Genomic DNA, 19,941 nt, shown 5'->3' on the forward strand with positions numbered 1-19,941 from the left:
TATTTCACTTACCATAATATAGAATTTTAAATGTTTCTCTTAAATTGGCTTAATTGCAAAAACTTGGTATGAAAGTGTATCTAGTTCACAAAGCGTGATTGGGCAACCAGACTTGCAAGAAACGTGGTGAGAGAGAGAAGCATGTGTTCTTTCTTTTTTGAAGGCAAAAATCATTGCAACAGATCAGTTGGATTTGATTTTAGTTTTTTTAAACTAATATGCTTTCATTTTAGAGCAGTTTTAGGTTTATAGAAAAATTGGGCAGGGACTTCCCTGGCAGTCCAGTAATTAAGACACGGGGCTTCCACTGCAGGGGGCATGGGTTTGACCCCTGGCCAAGGAACTAAGATCCCGTATGCCTTGCAGCTCAGCTGAAAAAAAAAAAAAAAAAAATTGGGCAGGAAGTAGAGGGTTCCCATATGCCCCCTCCCCTCACACAGTCTCCCCTGTTAACATCTTGCATGGGTATGGTACATTTTTTATAATTGATGAACCCGTAGTGATACATTATTAACTGAAACTCATAGGTTACATTAGGGTTCCCCTTGTGTTGTATGTTCTGTGGGTTTTTTTTTTTTTTTTTTTTTTTTGTTCTGTGGGTTTTGACAAATACATAATGCCCTGTGTCCACCATTCCAGGGTCATACAGAAGTTTCAGCTTCCTAAAACCCCCATATGCCGTCTATTCATCCCTCCCCCCACCAGTCTCTGACAACCACTCATCTGTTTACTGTTGCTATCATTTTGCCTTTGCCTGATGTTACTTTTAAAGAACAAAATTGCTATTGCCCCTCCCCTTCTCTGAGTAAATAACTCGTGCCTAACATTTTCTGTCTTTTCTTTTAGTGGACAACTTTTCACAGCGAGAGATTGAGGAGTTTCTCAGTGAGGCTGCGTGCATGAAAGACTTCAACCACCCAAATGTCATCCGACTCCTAGGTACTCAGAGAAACATAGGACTGGGTGGCCAGAGGGGCTCAGCTGATCCACTCTGGGCCACAGGAAACATCTCTGGGGCAGATAAATTTTACACCTTGTGTAACTCCGAAGCTGTTTATAACATCGGGTTTTTCGGGACTTCCCTGGCGGTCCAGTGGTTAGGACTGGGTGCTTCCACTGCAGGGGGCCCGAGTTCAATCCCTGGTCAGGGAACTAAGATCCTGCAAGCCGCACAGTGTGGCAAAAAATAAAATAAAATAAAAATAAGGGCGTTTTCACCCAAAAGACTTCTTATGGTTATATTTTCTGACGCTGGTCGTAAAAATAGGCCTGCATTTTCCTGGACATCAGGGGGCTCAGGACTGTTCAGCGTCCACAGAGTTCTAGGTGATTGTGGATTAAAACAGCCCCCGGTCACCCCAGTTACAACACATGAAAGCTGGTTATGCTATAATTTGTATTGACTGAGTTTACCCGTGAATCAAAAGCTAGTGGAGTAAAGCTGTAAAAGTAGACAAATTCCAGGGATCATCTTGAGAAACAATTTATTGACATATTTCAAGTACTGATTTCTCGGGATCTGCACTGACAATTTCATGGCACTCGATTCAAGTGATTTGAGTCAGTGATTTAATGGGCAGAATTTGGTTTTATGGCACTGTTTGCTAAAAAACACAAAATGGAGAGCCCGTATCAAGTGGTTGCTGTGTGATACTATTCCAGGAGGGAAGAGCGACTTAAAAATAATTGAATATTCTGCTGACTTTTTTTTTTTTTGCTGTCCTGTGACTTGGTAAATGCTAAATTCTTTGGGGAACTTTCAAAGGTTTATTATGATGAACACTGCAGAGAGATGGGAAAACTAATGTTTGGAGACGACGTTATGTCAAAGAAACTACTGTTGCTCATTTGTGACTATTGACTTCGGCGGACTCTGAGAACAGTGGTGCTTTGTAATTGTGCCACCATGTGCAAGAGCATTGTAAGCTTGATCTCAGGTGACAGACAGGCTCTGATTCTAGCATCCATGACAAATGATGTTTTTTTTGCCCCCGTGTATGTGTTAACATTTAGAGATGTGAATTTCACCTATTGGCCCTCAGAATTCTTCCAATAGTTTTAAGCATTCGGTTGCAGGGGACTTCTTCATACGCTTAAGTATTGAACCATCACATGAAACTAGTTTGCCCTTGAATTCTGCTGCAGTCACTACCCCTCACTTAGACTCAGTATAACAGAAACGCCATGGGTTTATAGATGGCTGTACTTGGTATCGATTAATTTTTGAGAGCTTTCATGCAAAGATTGGCAGTAGTCTGAAAGAAAAAGAAATACCAAGAAGTGGACCCAGTGTGTGTTCCATATTCTAGAATACAGCGTGAGTTGTGAGGGTTTGGTTTTGTTTTGTTTTTTTAACCGCTAACTTGAGAGCACATGTTTTCAATTTGGCCAGCGCTCCTGCAGTGCTTTTTCTGGTCACTGGTAACAAGGGCTCTTTGTAACTTACTCTCTGTTTTTAATTCCAGGTGTGTGTATAGAAATTAGCCCTCAAGGCATCCCCAGGCCCATGGTAATTTTACCCTTCATGAAATACGGGGATCTGCACACCTATTTACTCTACTCCCGATTGGAGACGGGACCAAAGGTAATTAATCACCCGGTTGCGTGGCCTCTGAACAGTGCTTGGGGCTCCCGTGACAGGGCCTGGACAACACTAGCATCTAACCTAGAAAATGAAGGAGGGAAGGAGGGGACATTGGCCTCTGTTCCGTGCTCACTGTGCACCCTGGGGGTTGAAATGTGGTCCTCATAACCGGCCTGCCCATAGATTTCATTATTCCTGTTTTATGTGAGGGAGAAGCAGGCTGGGAGTGGAGCAGAGGGCGCCCCTCTTGCTGGCAGGGTGGTCTCTTTCCTTGAAAGTCTCCTCTTTTTAGATTGTTCACTCTGAAATTCCTGAATGCCGGAGCCATCTCAGTTTTCAGGGAGAAGTTGCATTGAGTTGTTTTTCAGAGACCCTGAGGGGGTCCGTGTTTCTCTTTATCCCGAGCCGCTCTGTCCTCAGAATCAGAAAGTGTGTTGGGATTTGGTGGGCCAGCCTGCCTGCCTTCCAAGGTGCCCCTGAGAGGAACACTGACCCCACAGGGCAAACCCTGCCCTAAAGCCCCACAGAGCAGAGACACCAAATGGAAACGAGCTCTTAGACTGAAACACCTCGCCCACCAGTCACAGGTGGTGGAAAGAGTCGTGATGAGATAGTAGTAATAAGATGGTGCCTGGGGAGCATCATAGGGAAGGTCCTCATCCCAAGAGACAGGTGAACCTGTAGGAACGGCCATTTATTTATAATACGGCGAGGCAGTTGAAAAAAACATAAAACTTGAGACCCAATTTAGGGGGAACATTTTCTAGAGCCTTCTTCCCTGTGTCTGGCTGCCCCTGTTGGTAGTTTATGCCTGTGTGTTATGAACAGGCCGGGAGATTTTTGCTTTCCTTTTTCTTGTACTTGTTCTGTTCTTTCCAGGGACGGCGTAAGGGACCTAAACGGGAAAGGGAGCCCCTTCCTTTTTTTAGCTAACCCCATGGTCCTGTGCTCACACCTGTTTTGTTCATGGCTTCTTTAAGTCTTTCACCAGCACAAATACTAACCAGAGACAGGAAATTGTAGCCACATCACAGACCTATTACAAAGTCACTGGGGCTCCTCCAAAGAGGTGAAGGGCCTAATCCAAAGTAGGGGACTCAGCATGGCTGAGTGCTTTCCTTCTCTTCCCCGTCTCCCAAGAAACAGACAGTAACATGCTAAGAAGCCTGGAGAAGAAGAACATATTACCCATAATTCCCAACGCTGGCATCCTTGGACGTTCACATCGCAACCGTTTATTCCACATCTGTGTGTTTCACAGGCAGGGGCTCCGTATGTACACATCTGTCTGTAGGCCAACAACAGGGGCTAACGTCTCTCAAATGTTTGGCAGAGGCCAGCCTGTGTTTCGCATATATCAGTGGCACCGCCACCATAATGAGTAGTTACGAATAGAATCTCAGGTGAGGAAACTGAGGCATGAAGCAGCAGTGGTGGAGGCAGAACTGGCTGCAGACCCCATGCCTTTAGTTCTTCTCTGCCCCATCCCATAGGTGCCCCTGCCCGATAGGGCAGCCTCCAGACAGATGTCTGTGAATGGCTGCATGGCATCCCCTTGAATGGATTTCACTTCATGTTGATGAGTGATTTTGCCTACATTTAATTTCCTGGTATATGGTATGATTTTTCTAATAATTTGCAGGGGGGGATTTCATATTTCACAAGAGTGATTTCTGTAGTAAAAAAAAATAAAAATACACAGGTTTGTTTGATGACCAGCAATCATCCGTCTTGTGAAGCTTAACTCTCCTCCCTTTTTTGGACCCCTGTGCAAGTGTAGTGAGCCTCAGATTGGATGTCTTTCTTGAATCTTTGTAGAAGAGAAATAGGCCATTTATATCCTTTATAAAAATACTTTAAGGGCTTCCCTGGTGGTGCAGTGTTGAGAATCTGCCTGCCAATGCAGGGGACACAGGTTCGAGCCCTGGTCCGGGAAGATCCCACATGCCGCCGAGCAGCTGGGCCCGTGAGCCACAACTACTGACCCTGCACGTCTGGAGCCTGTGCTCCGCAACAAGACAGGCCGTGATAGTGAGAGGCCTGCGCACCGCAATGAAGAGTGGCCCCCGCTTGCCACAAGTAGAGAAAGCCCTCGCACAGAAACCAAGACCCAACACAGCCAAAATAAATAAATAAACAAATAAATTTAAATCATATGGGCTTCTAAGAAGACCTCTGCTTTAAAAAAAAATTTTTTTTTTAATTATCATACAGAAAAAAATGACTTTTTTCCCTTTTTGGTTTATAGTTATATAAATTATAATGCATGTATAGATTCATATACTACCGTTACAATCAGGATACAGAACAGTTCCATCACCAAAAACTCCTCCTCCTGCTACTACCCCTTTATAGTTACACCTTGCCCACATGGCTAACCCCTGGCAACCACTGATCTGTTCTCCATCACTACAGTTTTGTCTTTTAGAGAATGCCATATAAATGGAATTATATAGTTTGTAATTCTTTGAGACTGGCCTCCTTCACTCAGTATTACGCCTTTGGAAGCCATCCAAGTTGCATGTATCAGGAGTTCATTGCTCTTTTTATTGCTGTGAAGGCTTCTATTGTATGGCTGTATCACAGTTTGCTTTTTCCATTGGCCTATTGAAGGACCTATGACAGTTTTGAGTTGCTATAAAAATTCACATACAGGTTTTTGAGGGAACATAACTTTTCATTTCTCTAGGCTAAATACCCATGAATGGGATGCTAGGTCATATGGAAAATGTATGTTTATCTTTATAGTAAACTGCTAAACTACTTTCCAGAATGGCTGTACCATTTTACATTTCCACCAGGAAGGTATGAGAAATTCAGTTGCTCTGCATTCTTGTTAGCACTTGGTATTATCTGTAGTTTTTTGTTTTGTTTTGTTTTTAGCTGCTCTGATAGGTGTATAGTGATAGCTTATCATGAAATTTATTTGCATTTCCCTAATGATTAATGATGTTGAGCATCTTGTGTTTATTTACCATCTTTATATCCTCTTTGGTGAGTGTTAAAGTCTTTTGTTTATTTTTTAATTGGGTTGTTGGTTTTCTTGTTGAGTTTTGAGAGTTCTTTAGCTACAGTTCCTCTGTTGGATATGTGATTTGCAAAGACTTTTCTTCCAGTTTGTAACTTGGCTTTGTATTCTCTTAACATGAGCAAAAAAAGTTTAATTTTGATGAAGTATAGTTCATCAGTTTTTTCTTTTAATGGATCATACCTTCACTGTCATTTCTAAGAACTCGTTGCCTAACTCCAGATAAAAAAGATTTTCTTCTGTGTTTTCTTCTAAAAATTCGTGGGTTTACATGTTACGTTTAAGTCTGTGACCCATTTTGAATTAATTTTTGTATAAGGTGTGAAATTTAGTTTGTTGCTTTTTTTGCATATAGATGACCGGCATCATTTGTGAAAAGACTATCCTTAATCCACTAATTGCTTTTGCACCTTTGTGAAAAATCAGTTGTACACGTGTGGGTCTATTTCTGAGTTCTCTGTTCTGTTCCGTTTAGCTATGCGCCATCCTTCGCCCCATCACACCATTGAGATTACTGTAGCTTTATTGTCTTAAAATCAGGTAATGTGATTCCTCCAAATTTATCCTACTTTTTCAGAGTTGTTTTTGCTATTCTAGTTTTGTTGCCCTTCTGTATAAATTATAGAATCAGTTTGTGTCTGCCAAAAGTACTGCTGTCATCTTATGTTCTTTTGAACAGAATAACAAGGAAACAAGTACACAGCATTTTACTGACTAATGAATAGTTTCGATTTGCAGAAATATAAAGTAGATCTCCAATGATGGAAACTCCCAGGTTTTATAAAAATTTTAAAGGAATGTTTTTAAAAGGAATGTATTTTCATATTTTGACACTTTGTAGCCACATGTAAAGCTGAAAGTCACAAAATGCGTCATAGACAAACTAGAAAATCAAGCTTTTATTCAAATCTCTACTGCCTTATCAGTCAGTTCCTTGGCAATAAATACCTCTGGTCCTGCTAGAGTGGCCCAAGACTAGGTCTCAGTCATATAAGTGTGCTTCTTCAGCAGGACCTGGGTGCCATTCTGTCCTCTGTGTGAATAGCATGCCTGTTCTTCCAATCCATGAACACTGGATACCTTTCCATTTATTTAGAAACTAATTTAATTCTTTGCTTTTGTAGTTCTCAGAGTATAAGTTTTGCACTTCTTCTGTTAAATTTATTCCTAAGTATTTTGTTGTGGATTCTTTTGCAGATGTTGTTTTCTTAATTTCATTTTCAGACAGTTCATTGTTAGTGTGTAGAAATGCAGTGGAGTTTTGCATGTCAATCTAGTATCCTGCGACCTTATTGACCTCATTTATTAGTTTTACCACACAATGATCTTTTAAATGACCTTTGGTCACAGCCTGCAAGATTAACATAGTTCTGCTTGGAAAAAACTAACACAAATGAATAGCACCGGATATTCATTATACTTTCATGAATGTCAGCAGATTGGATATTTCTTAGCGCCCAAGTCCTTTCCTGGAAATTAGCATCCAGAAAATCAAATGCCCCACATATAGAGAGCAGAGGCGTAAGGCTTTCATGCCTGATTTACTTACCTTTTTTTTAACAACTCCATTATGTAAGGGTAAAGGATAAAGCATTTTTGTTATATATACAGTCTGTGACTGACACGTGTCTTAGTTGAGAAATATAAATCATTAACAATTCAGTGTCAGGACTTCTGTGGTGGTCCAGTGGTGAAGACTCCATGCTCCCAAATCAGGGGGCCTGGGTTCGATCCTTGGTCAGGGAACTAGATCCCACCTGCCTCAGCTAAGAGCCTGCATGCCACAGCTAAGACCCAGCACAGCCCAATTAAAAAAAAAAAAAAAAAATTCAGTGTTTTCACGAGTACCACTTCAGAAGACTAGAATAAACCATAAATCCAATGCTTTGGGGAAGAATATATCACGGGTAGACCCATTTATGATTTCTAGGAACTTTGTGAACCCTTTTCTTCAGGGCTCTGACTGCACTAAAACATTGAATTACTACACAGAAGTCTTCATTAGTCATCATCCTCGTAATCAGTCCCAACACGGCAGGTTTTCTAACACACAGTCTGGTTTGATTTTTACAACGTAGGAAAAAAACATTAGGCTGTTAAAACTTACAGGAAGGCCCTAGAGAAACAAAAGTGAAAATTCCCGAATACTTACTTGTGGTACTTTGGTCCCATGATAAGGGGTAAAGACCATCCTACTTTCTGTCCAGAAGAAAAAAAGCCTCTTTTGAAACATTTCAAAATAAAATGATACCAGATGTGGGTGCATAATTGGGAACAGCTCCTTCTCCATGGGCTTTTTGCTGTCAAAGCATTAGATCCTCCCCCACTGAGGCCAGACCCCCCTTCTTTTCCCCTCTTTGTCCCACTGCCACTCAGAAGGACACAAGGATCGCATTTGAGCTCATAACTTGTGAAAAGAATGTTATTAACTGGCCACACACACAAAATAAATTGTTGGCGGTATCTTTGGAATTGCATTAAAGTTATAAATTGATTTTTTTAATACCTTTAAAGACGAGGAGAAGAAAACGTGATACTTACCAAGAAGTTTTAGGGTTTGTTGGGTTTTGTTTGTTTTTCATTCATTTTTAAAACCTTATTTGTGACATTAGTGATATGGAAATTTACTTGTTTCATGGCCACGCTTCTCAGTCATAAAGCCATCATTTCACCCCCTCAAATGGAAGTAACTTGGTTTCCTTTGAAAATATAATCCTGGACTTTCCTGGTGGCGCAGTGCTTAGGAATCTGCCTGCCCACTCAGGGGACACATGTTCGGGCCCTGGTCTGGGAAGATCCCACATGCCGCAGAGCAGCTAAGCCTGTGCTCCACAACTACTGAGCCTGCGCTCTAGAGCCCACGAACCACAACTACTGAAGCCTGCGTGCCACAACTACTGAAGCCTGCGTGCCTAGAGCCTGTGCTCCACAACAAGAGAAGCCACTGCAATAAGAAGCCCACGCACCGTAACAAAGAGTAGCCCCTGCTCGCTGCAACTAGAGAAAGCCCGGGCACAGCAACCAAGACCCAACGCAGCCATAAATAAATAAATAAATAAATTTATCAAAAATAATAATAATAATAGTCTCTCAGGAATCCCCTGGCGGTCCAGTGGTTAGGACTCTGCGCTTTCACTGCCAGGGCCCGGGTTCATTCCCTAGTCAGGGAACTAAGATCCTGCAAGCCACATGGTGTGGCCAGAAAAATAATAATAATAATAATAATAATCTGTCTCCTTGTGTCTTCCACCCCCTAGCATATTCCTGTGCAGACACTATTGAAGTTCATGGTGGACATTGCCCAGGGAATGGAGTATCTGAGCAACAGGAACTTTCTTCATCGAGATTTAGCTGCTCGAAACTGCATGTAAGAGCCCTGGCCCATCCTGGAGTGGGTTGGACCTCATGGTGGTAGATATTTGTGGGCCTGTGGGGTGGCCTGTTGATGTTAAAGTATGGAGGAAGATTAGGCTTGGGAGGTGACAGTGGGGCAGGCTCTGGAGTTGGGGTTTCTACCGCCCTGACACATGACTGGGTGTTTGCTTGAGGGTTTTCACTACCTCTGCCACTAAGAGTCTGGCTGGCCTCCAAAACTCCCCTGGGACTTCTTTTTTTTTAATTTTTATTGGAGTATAGTTGATTTACAATGTTGTGTTAGTTTCAGGTGTACAGCAAAGTGATCAGTTATACATATACATATATCCACTCCTTTCTAGATTCTTTTCCCATATAGACCATTACAGAGTACTGAGTAGAGTTCCCTGTGCCATATAGTAGGTCCTTATTCGTTATCTATTTTCTATATAGTCGTGTGTTTATGTGTGACTACTTCTTTATTTTCACACTCTCACTCAGCTAGGAGCACTAGGTGTGAACTCTGGGATCCTCCCCAACTGCCATCAGCTTGTTTGGATCCAGAGTTACATATAAGTCAGCTGATCATGAAGACAGTGTGAAGATCATAATGGTTTTGTCCCTGAGTTTTCATGATACTGCGTTGTGAAGTCGTTTTGTCCTGACTACACCATAGCTTTCCTTTTGCAGCAGAGAGACAAGGGCTTAAGCAAGAACTTCGAATTTCACCTTCCCCATCTCTTCAGTCTGCTTCAACAGCCATTATCTGCTGTAAATCTTCAAAAACAATAACTATTTCTTGATTGGAAATTCACTATTGCAAGAAGAGAGAGTGTTCCTTAAATGTATTGCTGTTACTCGTTTTTCTTTGTTGGAGATGTGACAGTGGAGCCTGTCCCCTGCCTCCTCCAAACCAACCCTGCCCCCCGGCCCTCTGTCACTTTCACCTCATTTTTGAAAACCAGAAGGGTCTTGGTTTTGGGTTTTTTTGTTTTGTTTTTTGTTTTTTGTTTTTTTTGCGGTACGCAGGCCTCTCACTGCTGTGGCCTCTCCCGTTGCGGAGCACAGGCTCTGGACGCACAGCCTCAGTGGCCATGGCTCACGGGCCCAGCCACTCCGCGGCATGTGGGATCTTCCCAGACCGGGGCACGAACCCGCGTCCCCTGCATCGGCAGGTGGACTCTCAACCACTGCGCCAGCAGGGAAGCCCTTGGTTTTGTTTTTTATTTAAATAATTTGTCTACCATGGAGGGAGAATCATGAAAACCTCTTCTTCCCCTTAACATTTCTTTCATGGTTTTCCCACGAGGTAGCGTGACCAGCTGTCCGGTTTGTCCAGCATTGAGGGATTTCCCAGGATGTGGGACTTTTAGTTTTAAATGTTAGCGTCAGGCAAACAGGGACAAGGTAGTCGCCCTACGTCCAGACCACTCATTCCTCCCCCTCCTCCTCTCCTTCTTGTCTAAGATCAATTTTAACTGCTTGGGCTGTAAATGCAATTGTATTCCTTTAATTTTCCAGTTAATTCCTCAGGTACCACCTGGCACCGTCTTAGCAGGAAGTCCAGTGTCCCCCGCGCACAGCACGTGCTTCCCCACCTCCCCCAATCTGTCAGGTGGTTTAATCTGTGGAGCCAGTGCTGCTTCCAGACGTCAGGCAGGAAGGCTACTGGGCTCTAGATGAGTCCACGAGGGGGCCCTGGCTTGGAGCTGCTTATCTTTCTACTCCCGTGCCCCTCTGTTCCTCCAGATGGTTCCATCCTCTGTGCCCAGGTGCCCTGGTTGGTCCAGATTCCCACACAGACCAGAAGGGTAGAAAGTTATAACTCATCTGGTTCCCCCTCACTTGCTCTGCCATTGGTCCCAAAGCAGGACCCTCCCAGGCTGTGGGGTCTCTATCTTTTGGTTACTCGTCGTGAATGTTTTCAGCTGCATCAGGTGCAGACCTGTGATTTCAGGCTTTGCCTCTGAGGTCGCTGAGGACATGAACTCACTCTGTCTCTCTCTGTAGGTTGCGAGACGACATGACCGTCTGCGTCGCGGACTTCGGCCTCTCTAAGAAGATTTACAGTGGCGACTACTACCGCCAGGGCCGCATCGCTAAGATGCCTGTGAAATGGATCGCCATAGAGAGTCTCGCGGACCGAGTATACACCAGTAAAAGTGACGTGGTACGTACGTACAGAGTTTTGATTCGGGGCCCCGCATTGCAAAGATGAAGCCCTGCTGAAAGAGATGGCTTAAGCTGGTGATGCAGGACATCTTACTCTTTGATCAACTGAGGATTGGGGCAGCTCACACTTCTCTATTTATCGCTAGATGCTTTAATTCAGGCGGAACATTAGATTCTGATGAAGTAGCCTGACATTCAGAGGATGGCAAAGGCCCTTAATTCATCTCCACTTTCCTCTGCTACAGTATAGTGATGCATTGTCTGCAACTAAGATATTTCATATTCACATTAAATTAAATGAATTCATCCCATGGCTGTTTGGGACTAGGGTGCTGTATAAAAGGTACTGTGTATGGATACCCTTAACCAGAGATCAGGAAAAGAAAACTCTTGCTGACAACAGTAGGAACAGAACATTAAACAGAGCACTGATGTGACACAAGGCTAGATCTGCCTTTGTCTCATTTCCCAAACAGCTTTAGTAAAAATGGGGAACTGTGACGTTCCGACCCCACGTTATTGCCGTTTTGGGAGAGCGGCGTATCTCAAACATAATTGTGAGCTTTGTGCATGACTGCCGGGGCTCTAAGGAAATGACCTTTCCCGATGAAAAAGTCCATTCAGCCTTTCTGAAAAGACTTGCATCCTGACGTTGTCACTTTGTCCTCAGTGGGCATTTGGCGTGACCATGTGGGAAATAGCCACACGAGGAATGACCCCGTATCCCGGAGTCCAGAACCACGAAATATATGACTACCTTCTGCACGGCCACAGGCTGAAACAGCCAGAGGACTGCTTGGATGAACTGTGAGTCAGCTGCTCTTCATCTCGGGGCACCCCGCAAAGACCTGGGGGACACACAGCCATAGTGGGTGGGGACACTCAGCCAGGCGGGTGTGGGCAGAAGATGACACACGCAGATGTCCGGCACAGGAGCCTCTCCTGGTGTGGGAAGCGGTGTGTGCACATCTCCAGTGAGCCCGCACGTGTTCTGAAGTTCTGTAAGCCCCTCTAGGAAATACAGTCGGCCCTCTGTACGGGCGGATGCAGAACCCACAGATACGGGGGGGGCCAACTGACTGTAAGGGATCTGCAGATCTTGGTATCCGCTGGGGCTTTGGGAACCCATCTGTCATGGACACCGAGGGATGACTATATATCCTATAGATAAATAGGCCGACTTTACAATGCGTGAGGTACTTGGATAATTCTCTGCCCTCTTTTGAAGCAGTCATGCTTCTCTTTTCATTCAACATCTTAAACAAACCAATCACAGGAATATCTTGAATCAGGAAATTTAGAAATCTGAGCCAGTGGCTTTGCTTTCAGGCTGGTCCTCAGAATTGCTTAGGGGAGATTCTAAGAATGTGATTCCTCAGCCCTGTGCCTGGAGACTGTGATTCTCTTGGTACAGAGCAGGCCCAGAAATGTCTATGTTTTAAAACTATCCCAGGGATGGACTTCCCTGGTGGTGCAGTGGTTAAGAATCCGCCTGCCAATGCAGGGGACACGGGTTCGAGCCCTGGTCCGGGAAGATCCCACATGCTGTGGAGCAACTAAGCCCGTGCACCACAACTACTGAGCCTGCGCTCTAAAGCTCACGAGCCACAACTACTGAGCCAGTGAGCCACAACTACTGAGGCCGTGTGCCACAGCTACTGAAGCCCGTGCCCCTAGAGCCCGTGCTCCACAGCAAGAGAAGCCACCGCAATGAGAAGCCCGCGCACCGCAACAAAGACCCAACGCAGCCAAAAATAACTAAATGAATAAATAAATTTATAAAAATAATAATATTGTTAAAAAAAAAAAACTATCCCAGGGAGACTGTACACTCAGCCGGCGTGAGACGCCCCCCAGCTCCCAGCGTGCAGGACCACAGCGCCCTTCCCATCCCAACAGGCCCCTCTCTCTTCAGGGTGGACAGTACGGGGAGAGGCCTGGGACTTGGAGTCAGAGAGGCCAGGCTCTGCCTCCTAACTAGCCACGTTTGTGGCCACTGCAGCTGACTTGACCACTCCGTGCCACGTGACCAGCCACCAAAAAAGTGTAGTCACGTATTCTGCAGAGGTATCTGGAGGGTTAACAGAGAAGTGTGTGGAGTTCTCAGCCTGCAGGAAGCACGCACGCTAAGTGTCACATATGGTGCCCGTGATTAATAGCATCTTTACAACTCGATCCCCTCCCAAACACCTTGCCGACTTTTAAAAACTCATTTCTTGTGGCACTGCCTCTAGCTTGGTGATCTGAACCTTCCTAATGATGAGTCTGTCCCCAACGTAACAGGGGTCATGGGCTTGGAGAGGGGTATTCTCACCATGTTTAGCAAGAACATTTCAGGACCGTGGGCCTGCGTGGGCTCCGCCGTGGAACGCCGGGCCGCGCTGCTCGGGCAGGTGGGCCTGTGCAGGGCGCCACACACGCGCACCCACACTCACACTCCGGCCCTGCTTCCTCGTACCGGTGAGGAGGCCCCGGTCAGTTTGCACGTGGGCCTCCCAGATCCACCGTGGCCAAACAGAAGGAAAGTTTTTTTTGATCAGAGCCTCACACTGCTTGGGGGGGTATGGTAGTGGTGGTGGTGATTATGGTTGTAAATCTATAACATTTAGAACAGACACAGAAATCATAAGCCCTTTAAAAGAAACATCATAAAATCCTAATTCAATTAGATCTGAGGCTTCACGGTCCTTTCTGAAAGGGCCACATGAACGAAACGTTTGCTTCTGCAAATGAGGAAGCCATTTCTGTCAAACAATACTGAATGGAGACTTTTGTGGCTGTTTCTTTCTTGGCTTCTTCGGTGCTCCAGGGGAAGTTGATTATCTGGGGTCTTAGCAAGGTCTAAGCTGTGTCACGTTGTGGTTTTAGATGCTGCGTGTAGAGCCATGACGAGGGAATGCTGAGTCGGTTTTTGAGAGGTGGTTTTTTAGGTGAAGGAGCTGCAGTGTCAGCAATGCCCTGCGGCTGGGGGAGGGAGGCTGGGGAAAAGCCGGAGGAAGCAGCGGCTCCGCGGTCCCCACCCCCAGGCTGGTTCCTCACACCGCGGGCTCGCAGAGGCTCTGGTGAGCCAAGCCCGCTCCCCAGGTCCCCTCTGAGTCTGGATACTGGCGAAGGACAGAGAGCTCTCTGCATTTCCATATCTGGGGTCTTTTCTTTTAAAACTGAGGCAGATATTTCGGAGCACCTCTGTTTGCTGTCTCACCTTAGTGGAGATGAGTTGACTCCTGTGTTTGGTTGCCCCTCGGTCATTTTACAGTCAACCCTGAGAAATACAGCAATGGAAATAACAGGGTGTGCTTGGAGCCCCGCTCCCCGGTCCTGCCCGCTGAGGGCCACCTCTTCTAACGGCATCACCCCCACCTCTGGATGACCAGGTCCCCATCACCCAAGAGGCCGCTCTGGGCGGTGCGCCCATCACCTCCGAGGGACCTTTCCTTGGCCGAACTCACAGCCTCCCAGCTGCAGCCACTGTGGTTCGTGGCACCGGCCCTCGGTCTCCTCGTCTCCAGGGTGACACACAGAGGCCACCTTGTTCTTTCTTATCTCACTGGGTCCCCACAGCCAGCAGGTGTCTTTCAGGGTCCCCCTTTCCCCAGTACAAGCGCGCCTCCCAGATATTGCGGGTTCAGCTCCAGAGCACTGCAGTAGAGTGAGTCACAGGAATCTTTTGGTTTCCCAGTGCATATAAAAGTTATGTCGTCTGTTAAGTGTGCAATAGCATTATGTCTAGAAAATGGTGCACATACCTTAATTTTAAAAACACTCCGTGGGGACTTCCCTGGTGGTCCAGTGGCTTAGGCTCTGTGCTCCCAAGGCAGGAGGCCCGGGTTCGATCCCTGGTCAGGGAACTGGATCCCACATGCCACAACTAAGACCTGGCGCAGCCGAATAAATAAATTTTTTTTAAAGAAACACTTTATTGCTAAAAAATGCTAACCATCATTGGAGCCTTCAGCAAGTCATAATCCTTTTGCTGGTGAAGGGTCTTGCCTCGATGTTGGGGCCGCTGACTGATCAGGGCGGTCGCTGCTGAAGGCTGGGGTCATCGTGGCAGTTTCTTAAAATAAGACAACAGCGAAGTTTGCTGCATCGATCGACTCTTCCTTTCATGAACGATTTCTCTGTAGCACGCGATGCTGTCTGATAGCATTTTACCCCCAGGAGAACTTCGTTCAGACTTGGAGTCAATCCTCTCAAACCCTGCTGCTGCTTTGTTAACTCAGTTTATGTAATATTCTGAATCCTTTATTGTCATTTCAACAATCTTCACAGCATCTGCACCAGGAGTAGATTCCATCTCAGGAAACCACTTTCTTTGCTCATCCATGAGAAGCAACTCCTTATCCATTAAAATTCATAAAATTGCAGCAATTCAGGGAATTCCCTGGCGGTCCAGTAGTTAGGACTGCACACTTTCACTGCCGAGGGCCCAGGTTGATCCCTGGTTGGGAAACTAAGATCCCACAAGCTGCTCCGTGTAGCCAAAAAAAAAACCACAGGTTGAAATTGCAGCAGTTCAGTCACATCTTCAGGCTCCACTTCTAATTCTGGTTCCCTTGCTCTTCCCCCCACATCTGCAGTTACTTCTTCTAGTGAAGCCTTGAACCCCTCGAAGTCATCCATGAGGGTTGGAATCAACTTCTTTCAAACTCCTGTGTATGTTGATATTTTGACCTCTTGCCATGAATCACAGATGTTCTTAACGGCATCTAGAATGGTGAATCTTTTCAAGAAGGTTTTCAATTTACTTTGTTCAGATTCATCAGAGGAATCTCTTATCCATGGCAACTCTAGCTTTACAAAATATATTTCTTAAATAATAAGATGGGAAAATCTAAATTACTCCTTGATCCCTGGGCTACAGTATGATGTCGTGTTAGCAGTCATGAAAACAACACTCATCTCATTATACATCTCCATCAGAGCTCTCGGGTGACCAGGTACATTGTCAATGAGCAGGAATATTTTGAAAGGAATCCATTTTTCTGAGCAGGAGGTCCCAACAGTGGGCTGAAAATATTCATTAAACCATGTTGTAAACAGGTGTGCTGTCATCCAGGCTTTGTTGGTCCCTTTATAGAGCACAGGAAGAGTAGGTTTAGCATAATTCTCAAGGGCCCTGGGACTTTTGGAATGGTAAATGAGCATTGGCTTCAACTTAAAGTCACCTGCTAACTGCGTTAGTCCCAAACAAGAGAGTCAGCCTGTCCTTTGAAGCGTTGAGACAAGGCATTGATTTCTCCTCTCTGGCTGTGAAAGTCCTAGGTGGCATCTTCTTCCAATATAAGGCCGTTTTGTCAACATTGGAAATCTGCTGTTTAGTGTAGCCACCTTCATTAATGATCTTAACTAGATCTTCTGGATAACTTGCTTCTACACCAGCACCTTGTCCTTTTGTTATGGAGACGGCTTCTTTCCTGAAACCTCATGGACCAACCTCTACTAGCTTCACACTTCTCTTCTGCAGCTCCCTCACCTCTCTCAGCCTTCATAGAACTGAAGAGAGTTAGGGCCTTGCTTTGGTTTTTTTTTTTTTTGGTTTTGTTTTTTTTTTTTGCGGTACGCGGGCCTCTCCCTGCTGTGGCCTCTCCCGTTGCGGAGCACAGGCTCCGGACGCGCAGGCTCAGCAGCCGTGACTCACGGGCCCAGCCGCTCCGCGGCATGTGGGGTCCTCCCGGACCGGGGCACGAACCCGCGTCCCCTGCATCGGCAGGCGGACTCTCAACCACTGCGTAGGGCCTTGCTTTGGATTGGGCTTTGGCTTAAGAGAATGTTGTGGCTGGTTTGATCTTCCATCCAGACCGCTCAGACTCTCCGCATCAGCAATAAGGCCGTTTTGCTTTCTCATCACTCATGTGTTCGCTGGAGTAGCACCTTTAATTTCCTTCAAGAACTTTTCCTTTGCATCCACACCTGGGCTGTTCGGCACTAGAGGCCTAGCTTTCGGGCTGTCTCAGCTTTTGACACGCCTTCCTCACTAAGTTTAATCATTTCTAGCTTCCTTAGAGTGAGAGGCCTGTGACCCTTCCTTTCAGTTGAACGCTTAGAAGCCATTCTAGGGTTATTAACTGGCGTCATTTCACCGGCGTTGTGTCTCAGGGAATAGAAAGGCCCGAGCAGAAGGAGAGAGGCAGAGGATGGCCGGTCGGTGGAGCAGTCAGAACGCGCACGACGTCCTTTGATTGAATCTGCTGTCTTACGTGGACACAGTGTGCGGCACCTCAAAAATATTATCCTAGTAACATCAAAGATCACAGGTCACCCTAACAAACATAACAGTAATGGAAAAAGTTGGAAATATTGTCAGAATTCCCAAACTGTGACACGGAGACACCAAGTGAGCAAATGCTCCTGGGAAAATGACACCAATAGACTTGCTCGATGCAGAGTTGCCACAAACCTTCAACTGGTAAAAAAAAAAAAAAACAACGCAGTATCTTTGGAGTGTGATAAAACGAAGTGCAATAAAACGGGGTCTGCTAGTACTGTCAGACCATAGAGGTCCAGGGCTTGGCGGGGCCTGGGGGTGGTGACACTTGTGGGAACTTTGGCGCAGTGACATCCACAGTATATGTACGTGAACGAGCGGGTCCCTGTTTCTTACAGGGGAGTGCAGGCTCCTCTGTCTCCTGACTTGTTCTTCTCATCACCCCCAGGATCCTAATACATCCTTTGGGTGACATCCAAAGCAACTTTCCTAACATTATCATCTGGTCGTGGGAACGCACCGAAGCACAATCTTTCTGTGGTTCCCCCTTGGCCACAGGGTAGAACCTAAACCCGTCAGGGTCTGACCCATGGCAAGCAGGGCTGCTCCGTGGTTAAGAACATGGGCTCTGGCGTCAGACACTCTTTGATGTGGGTCACAGCTTCACCCTCGTCCTGGGGCCAAGCATCACGCTCTCAGGATCCTCCTCTGTAAAATGGGGATCACAGTACCTGTGTGTGGGCTCGTGCTGCCAAGCAGGCTGGTCTCTAAAAGTACCTTACACGATGGCTGTCAGATAGTAAAGCCGATGACAGGTCAGCGGTTATTACTTTTACTGGAGGAGGTCGAAGTCACGGAGAAGAGCAGGGGCCCCCGAGCGTTTCTCCTTCACGGGGCAGCATCAGGTAGCCAAGGTTCAGCAGCCCTACACGCGCCACGAAGCTGCGGCCGCTTCAAATCAGGGGCTGTCCCAGCCCAGGGCTCACCTGCCGCTGTCACAGCACTGCCCTTATTCTTCACACACCTGCCCACGCCGGCCCCCCTCTCGATTTCATGCCTCGAGCCTCCCAAGGCCTGGAACGATGGTGAGTGTGGAGCTGGCGCCGACACCTGTCTGCTCCCAGGACCCCCGCTCCCCTCCCCCTCCCCCCAGCCCCTCCATTCCCACCTGAGTGGGAGAAGCAGGGGCGGATTGCACGTGCTGAGCCAGGAGATAACACTCTTCTTTGCTTCTAGGTATGAAGTCATGCACTCTTGCTGGAGAGCTGAGCCCTTGGACCGCCCCACGTTTTCAATGCTGAGGCTGCAGCTAGAAAAGCTCTTGGAAAGCCTGCCTGAAGTTCAGAACGAAGCCGACATCATTTACGTCAACACACAGTTTCCGGGGAGCTGCGAGGGCCCGGCCGAGGGCTCGGCACTTGCTCAGCTGGACGTGAACATCCATCCCGACTTGGTCATTGCTTCTTGCACACCCGGCGCCACCGTCAGCGTGGTCACCGCAGAAATCCATGACAACAGACCTCACGAGGGAAGGTACATCCTGAACGGGGTCAGCGAGGGCTGGGAAGAGCAGGCTCCTGCTGCCCCGGCGACGGGGACGGCGGGAAGGAACGGTGTTTTACTGGAGGACAGGCTGGTAAGGAATGGGGTCTCCTGGTCCCAGTCCAGCACGCTGCCCTTGGGGAGCCCAGCGTCAGATGAACTCTTATTTGCCAACGACTCCTCAGAAGACTCAGAAGTCCTCATGTGAGGAGAGCTGAGACACATTCCCAAATCCTGGAAATTCCTCCATACGAGAACCCACATACACTCGATGTTTTTGGTATATGTCTTCCTTACCAAGTCAATGCCCTGGCCCAAAAGCACCACGTGAATGTTGTCAAGTAAGTCATCGTTTAGAATACGTAACATATATTTATTTAAAGAGAAAATATCTATATGTATATGGTGGAAAGAGACAAAGATATTCTATTTTAATAAAAGATGACTTATGTCACTTTTCTGGATGATCTTAACATTTAAGCTCTAACAGCCCCATCTCCACAGCAGTTCCTGGATGTTCACGTTGGCACAAAGTTGTTTTTTTAAAGTTCTTTTCCTTTTTCATGACTATTAAATATTTGTAAAATAAAATGCCATATTTGCCTTTGCTTCTGCTCTTAAGAAAAATCTGGTATTCCCACCTGAATCATCTCTTTGATAAGAGAGATTCATTTCATATTTAAAGTTTTATAACTGATGAATTCTCCGATCTGGCTTCCTAATAAAATATGAATGAGGAAAGATGCGTGGTACTTACTTGAGACTTGGAAAGACATGGCCACTGGCTGCCTCAGTGCCTTTGCAAAGGAATTCCCTTGATGCGGGGCCCTCGATGCAATTGCTCTGACCACTTGACATTGTTTTTTTTAAAGATATGGAAAAACCACTCCAGAGAGCCCAAAGATGAAGAACAAAACAAAATATTAGAGGGTTGAAAAATACAATCTGAGTGGAAAGATTTCAAATAAATCGTAGAAGGGACTTCCCTGGTGGTCTAGTGGTTAGGACTCTGCCCTTCCACTGCAGGAGGCACAGGTTCAATCCCTGATCAGG

The 19,941-nt window shown here is 46.1% G+C and overlaps 1 protein-coding gene across 2 annotated transcripts in view; it reads left to right on the top strand.

The window, feature by feature from the left end:
- Positions 1 to 19,482, top strand: part of MERTK (MER proto-oncogene, tyrosine kinase) — a 113,529-nt gene extending 94,047 nt beyond the window's left edge. For both annotated transcript variants that reach the window (XM_030837361.3, XM_060309545.2), the window contains 6 exons: positions 847 to 939; positions 2,466 to 2,584; positions 8,870 to 8,979; positions 10,977 to 11,136; positions 11,809 to 11,945; positions 18,583 to 19,482. In XM_030837361.3, the coding sequence (XP_030693221.2) occupies positions 847 to 939; positions 2,466 to 2,584; positions 8,870 to 8,979; positions 10,977 to 11,136; positions 11,809 to 11,945; positions 18,583 to 19,096 (1,133 nt within the window). In that variant the 3' untranslated portion in view covers positions 19,097 to 19,482. The remainder of the gene's footprint in view (positions 1 to 846; positions 940 to 2,465; positions 2,585 to 8,869; positions 8,980 to 10,976; positions 11,137 to 11,808; positions 11,946 to 18,582) is intronic.
- The last annotated feature ends 459 nt before the right edge of the window (positions 19,483 to 19,941 follow it).

Source organism: Globicephala melas, chromosome 12, assembly GCF_963455315.2.
Source record: "Globicephala melas chromosome 12, mGloMel1.2, whole genome shotgun sequence".
NCBI lineage: Eukaryota > Metazoa > Chordata > Mammalia > Artiodactyla > Delphinidae > Globicephala > Globicephala melas.